The sequence below is a fragment of the Bolinopsis microptera genome, chromosome 2, assembly GCF_026151205.1.
Source record: "Bolinopsis microptera isolate Bmic1 chromosome 2, MBARI_Bmic_1.0, whole genome shotgun sequence".
Lineage (NCBI taxonomy): Eukaryota > Metazoa > Ctenophora > Tentaculata > Lobata > Bolinopsidae > Bolinopsis > Bolinopsis microptera.
The window spans coordinates 18,962,201-18,972,838 of record NC_087073.1 but is presented as its reverse complement, the minus strand read 5'-3'; the positions used below and the strand labels follow the sequence as shown (position 1 = coordinate 18,972,838).

General features: G+C 38.9%; 1 protein-coding gene across 1 annotated transcript; it reads right to left on the bottom strand.

Annotated features, from left to right (window-relative positions):
- Positions 1-7,053: 7,053 nt before the first annotated feature.
- Positions 7,054-9,299, bottom strand: LOC134811854 (RNA polymerase-associated protein RTF1 homolog). The gene has a single exon (XM_063818949.1). It carries the CDS (start codon positions 9,245-9,247, stop codon positions 7,394-7,396), a length of 1,854 nt encoding a protein of 617 aa, XP_063675019.1. The 5' UTR covers positions 9,248-9,299; the 3' UTR covers positions 7,054-7,393.
- Between the last annotated feature and the right edge of the window lie 1,339 nt (positions 9,300-10,638).

Here is a 10,638-nt window from a genome sequence, read left to right as displayed (position 1 = left end):
CCGGCCCCCTTAACCGGGGCTACCTGTGCTGGAATAATCCCCGTAACGTAGACAAATTGTGCAGGTATAAATGGGTTTGCTGTTTGCTAAGAGCTTTCAACAGAAGAAATGTACGTCAAGTGGGTTGTACGTGTGATAGACGGACAATGGCCAGCAAGTAGACTACTCCCAACAAGAACCACATTAAAATTAACCACTCTCTCTCTCTCTCTCTCTCTCATTGCAAACCTTAGGTCTTGTAATAACTAGACCTAAAACTGTAATTCTGCAAAGTAAGAAAACAAAAACCTGCAACCGATGAAAATAATATTCAACAACTGGCGCACAATCAGAATAAAGAAACCGCCAACCGAAGAAAACAAAATGGACGCAGCAAGCCTAGTTGCCGGTTGGCGGAGACCCAAGGATAACCAGATCACAGCAGCAGGCTCGCACTGATATGCTTACTACTCAAGCTAACTAGCGACGTGCTGCCGCACATTCCTCGAATAGTGTACATGTTCCACTATACAATTGTACTGTATAGGCGGGGCCCTCTCTACATAAAGGAGCTAATAATATCAGTTCTTCTCCTTACAAACTGCACCGAGTAAATGTCGCTGGGGTAGCGGCTATATTATAGTATATATTATAATGAGTATAATATATATAAATAACTATATTATATGTGAGACATGAGTACACAGTATACACCTACATAGCATTTACATAACATGACTCTCTCAATATTGACGTAACACAGAGCAAGAGTACGGAGTTATCAATTAGCAATTAGATCAGTCAAGAGTGTAAAACGTGACCTAGTTAACTAGTCAGGTCGCCGAACAAATAGGCAGCCTGATAGTTAGGCAACACAGTCGTTTTGAGGCGGAGGAAATGTATAGGTAACACAGGGGGTGCATACAACAACTCTACAACTGTGTACAATACAAGTGACGTGCGGGGAGGAGGGAGGACGACCCTCACTTTAACTCACCAACAACGTAATACAATCACATGGAAACACACTAGCTATTAGCATTCCGGCGCCACTATTAGCGTTCCAGCTCCACCCCAATATCCTCCCCAAATCAGGATAATTTGAGGGAATGTGGGCCGCATTATACCACTTACGTCGACACAACTGAGAGTTTACCTCGACAATCACTTAATCTCTTTCTCATTAATCAGGCCTCGCTCGAACTGGTTATACATATAATAAAGCTAAATACTGAACAGGCGGTCAGGCGGTGTGCCAAGTCAGTCGGAACGTAAATCAGCAAGAAACACTGACCTGCTGACAGAAACAATTGAGCAGATCGTGGGAAAATACCCGCCTGGATATCCTGGGCACAAAATAATGACCCGACCAGGGGAGGAGAGGAGACGGTGCTATCTTGAGGTCAGGAGGTTGTTAGCCCGGGGTAATTAGTAATTACATCCGCCAATCATGAGCGAGCAAGGCTCATTATAGTGGGATCAAGTCAGAATCAGGGATAATTTATAATGATAATCCCCCCATGAGCGAAAATATTGAACATTATTATATAAACTATTATTTAAGTTGAATGGTTATATCTAATACATATCTGTGAACATTATCAACAACAATTATCTTTTAAACTGATAAACTCGACTAAAAGGTTCAAAAATGTATTGAAAAATCAAAAACTCCTTAATTATATAAATAACAGCTATCAAAATAAAAGAGGTTAAGAGCTCAATTAATCATCCATTTTCACAGAAAAAGACTTTAAATTAACATACATCAGTATTATACCAGACAAAGGCATTACAAAGACAAATAATTGAAATTCGCATCGATACGAAGAAAATCGCTCGATTGTTATTGGCCACTGTTTCGGGAGGTTAGCGGTCAAGGACAACATTAGAAGCAGACGTTTTGTAAGTAGTCTGAGCAATGAGCATTGTATGTGTATTATTTATTTAAATCTATACTCAATCGGCAACTTAACTCGTTATACTAAAGTAGTAATGAATCACTTCCCCTTAACAATTGCCGCAAGATCCGGATCTACTTACATTTGTTTATGATGTTGCAAATAATCATTATCATGATAGTAATCTTCCGCATTCACAAATCAAATACAAGAAGCTACCTAATAAGTCATATAACAATTACAACTAAATGGCCATGCAATAAAAAGCTGTTTCAAACAAACGTGAACATGGTTAAGTTATTCACTTTCACAAAACTTCACCATTAGAACATTCCACACTCTAAACCCTACCATCTGTCAGATGGACCGTCTAGCCGGTCTCGGATCTGATATTCCGAAGAGCCAGTAAAGGGAATATTGGCCCACTACACACGGGACAAACCGGTTTCACCTGAGCAGCCCTATTTAAACACTCCCAACACCCGACATGTCCACAAGGACTCGCAGTCACGTGACCTAGGACTATGTTCTCCCTACAAACTGAGCACTGAATATCTGTCCGGTCTTTTGTTGAACTAACCGGGCATAGTTCGAGTTCTGGGGGAGGGGCCTGGGACTTCTTAGTGTTCCTTTTGTAAAGCTCAATCAGAATATATAGCATGTCCGCCAATATGATCACGTAAAAAGGGTACAAAGAGGCCTGGTTTCTTGAGAGGATGATTTTTCAGACCAAGCGCAGATTGTGTGATGACGCTTCCACCGTGCATAACCAGGAGAGAAATAGGCAATCTCATTTGTTTGATTAAACCTACCCCACAGCCCGGGTACATTTTACCAATCATATCTAGGAGTTTATGTGTCCCGAAAACTTGGAGGAGGACATACAGTGTTTTAATGAGTAAGCCCGGGATTTTCCGGTCCCGATGGAGTACAAGCAAGTTCACTTCCTCTCCCAATGTCTGTAGACCTGAGCCGGATGTAAAGGTGAAGTAAAGAAGAGTGGATAACACTGACTCGACTACGGAGTCGCTTAGTTTAAATGGGAGAATTTTACCATAACTTTCGTGGAAATGAGAAGTGAAGTTGCGGATTAGACTGGTTAGTTTCGAAATCTCTTCATCATCTTTATCGCTTGAAGATAGGAGTGGTCCAACTAGGGTGCTGAAACTCATTTCACTAGAATATATAAGTATTACTGTAGCTGGTAAATTTAATAGGGGTGGGGGAATGGGGGATGTTTATTAAAGTTTCTTTAATAAACCCAGTAAAACTTAAATTCTATCTATTTAAGTGGGCGTTGGCGATTTTAAATATTGATAAATAGCTTGCATTTAATCCATTTAAAGAAATTTGCAACCAGAAATTATACTACCAATCGCTCAAATACTTTTAAGAGATATGAACTAGATAACTTTAATATCAATATTTTTGGGTGCAGCCATAACGCAAATATAGATATACTAGTACAACCCGGCCCTCGGACGGACGGACTGACATTATTGTTATCTCCAAAAGGCCTACGATGTTCTTCCCCGAAATGTCAAGTAACATTTTTATAAAAGTCTAATGTTCTGCCAGATTAAATGTCGTCTCCCGGGACCAAATAATGAAATTATGGCGTATCAATAAGTTTTGGTGACATTTCATCGCAAATAATTGTTGACCGAAAATAAAACTCCGCACACAAACGTTTCAAATAGGTTTATTGGTAATTTTAAAACAGATAGTCAACAAATTTGTCAAAGAACGAGCCGCTTCTTGTAATTTCTATTCTACTCTATTCTACTCTATTCTACTCTATTCTATTCTATTATACTCTATTCTATTCTACTCTAATACTATTTACTAAATTATAAAGGATCTTACACGCCAAAAAGGATGAAAAAAACTTTGATTTCCTAATGGTGTAATCTGTATTCTGTACATTTACTGCACTTCGCTGTATCTCTACGTCTAGGAATTTAGCAATAAATGAAAAACCATGAAAAACAGCTAACAAAACAGTTTGGGGAAGGGGAGAGGTACAGTGAATCGGGGTTTACGATGAAAATTGGCAAACAAATTGATTACAAACGATCACTGAGGTCTTTATTCGGTTGCCAGGATGATTAGAGAAGTTTAACCTTGGTTCATGCCTGGGGTCGTGACCTTATTTTGGTTTTGCATATTTTAATAGCTTCTTAAGTCCTACACATCAAAAGGTCGATTTTAAATTATAATAGATGGGCTAAATGCTTTCGCTCCTCCGGGATAGGTCGGCAGCCTTAAATTAATGGAAAATATAAAGAATACAAATTTGAGGAACACAAATTTGAATTTTGATCTTTATTACACAGATTATACATATAATAGTAGATAACCATAAAAGCCGCGCGTCGGCTGATTGCCTCAATTTGGATAAATGATAATTCTCAATGGCAGCTCAAAAGGCCCATTGCAGTGGCGTAACGAAGGGCCCCGCTGGGGGGGGGGGGGGGGGCACCGTGTTAGGGGGGCGCCAAATGGTCGTTTGAATGTGGGACAATTTCGAAAACTTAACTAAAGTACTAGCAAAACTGCGCGTTTTGCTCTAGATACACACTTTTTTAGAGATTTTACCGGCGTATCCTCTAAAATCATCAATTTGTTCAATTTTAGGGAGGGGCAGCAAAAGGGGAGGGGGCGCCAACAGGGGGGAGCTTATTCGGCGGGGGCGCCAACAGGCAACGTTACGCCACTGGCCCATTGCACTGTCGATTGGCACAGTGGTCCTAGTGAGCCGCACCCTACCGCTAAACGGCACATGATGAATTGTGTTTTAATGCTTATTAATTTAAACGATTATTCAGTTGATGGTTACAAATTAAAAGTCATATTTCCTTTCCTTTTATTAATCAAGGCTCGAGCATTCAGTCATAATACAGTGTTGAAGCAACCAGCTTCCGCAGTTCAATAATTGGAGACTAAATAAATGTAAATTATTATACCGGATAGCCTATGGATTAGTTCAGTTCAGTAGTCATGAGCCATGGCCTATACTAGGTACTGGTTACATAAACATTTTCCTTTTATAAAACTAGAGCATGTGCACAATGCCATATAATTAATATTGCGTCGTGCGCTGCAAAGGACTGGCCAGTTAATTAATTTAGACAGCAAAATATTTTCGCGCGCTACGTAAATAATCATGAATCAAGGTCCAACAATTGTTTGCAGACAGAGCAGTTGCGCGAGTTCGGTGTTCTACCTAGGAGTTCTGACGAAATAATATAACTCGTAAGGCCACAAGATAAAAGCGGCTGGACATGGCCTTGCTATCATAATAACAAATTGAGCAGCTATCGGCATACCTGGTCATCACAGCTAGACGAATCCTCATGATAGTTAACCATTGCACATATCTGAGATGATATTAAGATTGTACACAATATAATCTTGAGCTGAGTAATCAGCATTGGTTCGAACAAAGCAGGCATTGATTCGATGAATTGAATTGAATTTTCATTGTTAAGGTTATGTTGCTATTTTTGTATCTCTATTGAATTTCAAGATAAGAACTCGCTGGACTTCGTTAGCAACTCAATAAGACAATCATAACTGGTTACTGTAAAATATCAGACAAATTTAGAAAATAAAGTTAAGTTACAATGTAATCAACTAAAACTCTGCATGAAAAAGATATCACGTTTAACGGTAAAACTCTTCCACATTTGAGAGACAAACAGGGGTCAGTGATGGAACCAACCAAGAACAGTGTTAAAATAAGGGCAGTTTTAAGATCTGGGCAGAAATTTGTAAAACAGGTATAAATGATAGGGAGAGCGATTCAAGGAAGCCGCATGTCATAGGCCAGATTGTTTGATTATGATTTTGTCTGCCAAAGTGTTAACTCAAACCTCATGGAACCACCACTTATATCCTAACCACTTAAATTACGTGTTATCAGATTAAGTTGACCACTGAGATTTATCGTTTTATTTATATTTTAGTTGTCATTTGGGGGGGGGGGGGGGAGATGAGGGGTTGGAACCCCGCCCCCCCCCCTCATTTGGAGTACTTACTCAGGGGTAAACTTTAAAAGACAACACTTTAACAGCAAACTCACCTTTGCCATCTTTTATTTAACTAAAAACAGTTGAAGTTTGCTGCCAAAGAATACCAGCAACATGGTCATTGACATAAAACAGAAAATCCTGCTTGTGGCTTGTAAATGTAATGTATGAAGCGGTAGAGTCAAACCCACGAATGCTTACTGAAATTCATCAAATGTTGCAAAAGTGACGATACAAAATTATAAATATGGTCGCACAAATCCCAACTCACTTATGTTAGTAAATATCTCAAGTAACTACATTAAAAGTGAGGCGTTGAAAAGGCCTAAGTATAGTTGGTCGTACAAGGGTTGGGTTTACACCTAGAAAATAGTTCACAATAGCAAAAGAAGTCTTGCATTGTATTTTAAGACAGTGCAGAAAATTATTTTATTGAGAATAAAAAATTCACGCCACGATCCTCCACAATGCAATGGAATTCCACCTTCAACTTAGTACCATATTGTGCACTGTCTCTCAAGTAAACTAACCAGAGTTAAATAAAAACTTTACAATGGTGCTTGATAATGGTAATGGTGATTTAGGGACCGTTCACATATTACGTCATTTCTTGGCCATTTTCAGACCCCCTACCATCTCCAAGTTAAGATTGCTATTATTCATAGTTACTGTGTAGAAATACCTCCCTAGTGACTAGTCCCTTTTAGTGACTTCGCACGTAATATGTGAACACTCACTTACGGTTAACAATTCCTCGTGGTATGATTTGAATTGTTGGATGAAAGAAATTGATATTCTGCTGAGTCAATAACGGCCTATTTCACTGAAGAAATCGATGACGCTCATGCCAGGACGTAACCAGGGGGTCAGCAAGGGGATTCAAGAGTGAATCAGTTTAATAAAAAGAAAAGATTGGTAAATTTTCACTCAACAATCTTTTGCTCCTGTTAATTGTTGAGTGCTCCCAACAGGCTGCTGCCCTGGCTACACTCTGGCTAAAAGTTGAGCAGGAAAATAACAGTTTAAATTCATATAATTCACTCATTTAACAGAGAGTTGGTAGCCTAATTACCGTGATTGTATTTTGTATCTTTAACACCAATTGTTTCAACTGTTGATACAAATAATTTAATTTTAATAGATACTGCAGAGATCTTGCAAGATTCTCACACTCATTGAATGAGTTGATTGTTTATTTTAGACCTCTTCAATTGGTCATTTAATTTCTCTTAAAAGATCTATCAACATGCCCTAGACCTAAGATGAATCTACCCTATAATTTTCACAAATAATCTGTAATAATTGCATTATATCATATTTCAGATATCCTGGTTGAATTGTGCCGAATCTTCTTCATTGACAGGCTTCAGATCATGTTACGGTGCGTGTAGCCTTAACCTAGTTATCAGGATCGGTATACAATAATTATCAAAAAGCTCTCAGATGGTACCATAAAATCGTTAAAATAGCTAAAAGCCAGTGTCACATGAGGCCGATTCGTTTATTATAGTCTGATAAATTGATACGCCTCCGACCTGGTGCTGAACTGTCTGGGGAGGGTGATATAGCTGGAGCTGCGTCCACAGGCCCGATATCTATATCAATATCACAGCCGTTGTGAAGTTCAAAAGGATCTACAACCTTACTTTCCTTGGCAAGTTCAGCTTTTTTAGTCTCTGCATCTGTAACTGACTTCTTAGCTGAATCATGCTTGTCACGTTCTTCAGCAAGTTTCTTCAGAATATCTGAATGTTTAGATGCATCCTCTGTAGCTTGATAATTTGGTGTAACAACAGAGGGAACAGTTTTACGACGTTGAAATGGATTGGGAACAGCTGATTTCTCCTCCTGATATTCATTCTTTAAAGCTTCCTCAATCTGTTCAGTTGTTCGCAGCCTGTTTTTGTCGTTAATGTAACTGATAGCAGTCAAACTTTTATTCCTCTGTTTGCTAAGCTTATCTGCATCCACTTCAATATCTTCCAGGTCTGCTTTGAGTTTTTCCACCTCAGCATAATCTCCAAGAGTTTCTGCTAACTGTTTCTGAGTGAGGATATCACTCTTTTTAGCAGCATAGTTCCGAGGATTCTTACGGAATTTTTGCTTTTCCTTAACAATATACTCTATCTCTGCTTCAGTAAATTCATGGTTCATTGCCTTTTGAATCGCCTTATGCTTGGTATCAACAAACTTAATTGGGGGGAGTTTTAAATTATTTTGGTTTAATGTTGTTTGCCACTTCAAAAACTCTGAATCAGTAAAATCCTGGTTTGAAACAAATTCAAGACGATACATGTTTTCTGCCAAACCATGCCTAACTTTGAGCCCTTTGTTCGTTTTGACATTACCAAGAGAGTAAACTTTGGGAGTTGTAACAACATCATATATTTCAGCAACCCTGTAAACTTTTTTTCCCATTTTGTCACCGATACCAATTCTGATAAAACAGCCACAAACAGTGTCCTTGAAGAAAGGCAGATGAACCCACTTTTCTAATTTAAATCTCGATAGTCTGATTTTAGAAAGCTGCTCTTTCGATGAAATGTAGCGAACAACCTCAGGAGTTGATTCTCTGTCACTGTCTTCCCCTGACTCAGCAGAACTTGCTGATGATGATAAGGACTTGTCATCGTCATCATCATCATCAGTGTAGACATCTTTTGTTTTGAGTAATGGTTTAGGTTCTGGGCTCCTGGATCTTCTTTCAGATGATTTCAATCTAGCTTTGTGAGCCTCTCGCTTTGCTCTCAGTTCATCAATAGCTTTTCCTTTTCCTTTGTCATCTAGCGGAGTCTTTCTCATGCGCTGAGCTCTAACTGCTGCTTTAGTTTCTTGCTCACTTTTCTTTCTGTCTACTTCTAGTTTTGCTGCCTCCTCTTTCTTTTTCTGAAGCTTCAATTTACGTTGAATTTCCTGCCTTGTCTTCATACTTTCCCTCTTTTCCATTCGCTCAAAGAGAACTCTCTCCCTCTCAGCCTCTGTCATATTCATAAGTTTATTCCGATCCTCTGAATCTCCCACACAGTTTTCATCTAATCCATCATTGAAAGTAGCATCATCTGAGTCCTCGCTGAGTGATTCATTCTCACTCTCAGTCAGTTCCCCCTCATCTGAAGCAGATTCCATAGAGCCTGCACTGTTAGTGGCTTTCTTTTCATCTTTCTTACCAATCTTCTTAGGCTGGGCTTTACGACCCTCTGTATTTAGAGTCCATTCCTCTTCCTCGCTCGATTCTGAAAGGCTGTCGGAAGAATCCTTATTTTTTGAACTTTTTCCAGGCTTTTCATCATCACTATTGTCACTATCAGTGACAAACTTCCTTCTTTTTCTGGTCATAGTACTTTCACCTAAAGAATAATATGAATCAAAAATTTAAGTAAAAATTGAATAATACAATTTTTCAACACAAATGAATAGATAGATTTGCAATAAAGACTGTCTTGGCCATGTCAAATGTGTATGGATACTGGCGCAGCAGCCATGGAGAGGTGAACCATATTTGTTTAGCCATGTGACAATGATTTTGGGTATTGCTTGGTTACCACTGAATTGCTGCAAATGATTGGTTACTCACTGTGTTGTGTCAGGCAAAATATGGTTTGCCTCCCGCCAGTATCCAAATCTAAGACTATATAATAAATGTTTAATCAAATACACAATCTATCTATAATAAACTCTCACAAGAACCATTCAAGCGCCTGAAAAATGTCTGTGATCTGTAAAATTTATTATAACCAAATTTATTTCATTACATAATTAACTGGCCATCAAAAGACAAGGTTAAAAAGATCTTCAAAGTTATAACATTATGTTCTGAAAGTTTCAGGGTGATCGTTCAAAAAATCATTGAAACAATAAGTTTTTGTCCCTAAAAGTGATTGCTGCACCACTATCCACCAATGCCCAATAGCTGAAGCTTAGCTACCAATATTTCTTCCTACGACTTGTCCTTCCATGGATCTTTCAGGACTAAAGAGAACCATTTCAACCTCTCGGTGTCAAGCAAAATAGCAATGTGCACTCTCAGGAAAACATCTGCACTTTGTCCTTTGAAATTGAAGTCTGGAAAATTTTGTTTCTGTACTCTGGCTCTTGAGTTTTTAATCCCAAATCGCCAACATATCAAGGAAAGACCATGCCACAGCTCTACACTCTGCACGAGAATGAGAGAAAGAACCAGTACATGAACCGAGTGCTACAATTGGAGAAGGGTCATTCGTCCCCTTTTATTTACCACTACAGGAGGAATAGCACCTGAGGCCAAGCGTTTCATAAGGAGACTTGCTGTGTTGATAGTCACCAAGACCAAGGAGGACTATATCCAGGTGATGTGTAACATCAGGACACTCCTGAGCATGGTGATTTACGATTGTGCTCTGCCAATTGCATCACTTGATTCGATTTATTGTATATATACTGTTTGATATGTACCTCTCTATTTAATGTGGTTGAAAGACCCTGTTTATTAGGCACAGAACTGACCCTCTAAAAGATATATTTCATCATACTTTTAACGGCACCAAAAAAAAGAATATTCCATACCAAAGTTATCGCAGGCTGAATGTGAGTACTAGTCATTTATGTGTATTGAATGAGCAATTTGCATTTGCCATCGCATTTACAGGAGATGATGCTGATCCATGACAGGTACCAAAAGGAGCGGGGGGAGGGGGGGGGGGGGGTTGAGGGTGAACTTATGTTCTCATTTAACAGTCTTGCTTTATTAT

What these genes read in the sequence shown, in the direction of transcription:
- LOC134811854 (XM_063818949.1), bottom strand. Translation starts at nt 9,247, where the DNA reads ATGACCAGAAAAAGAAGGAAGTTTGTCACTGATAGTGACAATAGTGAT.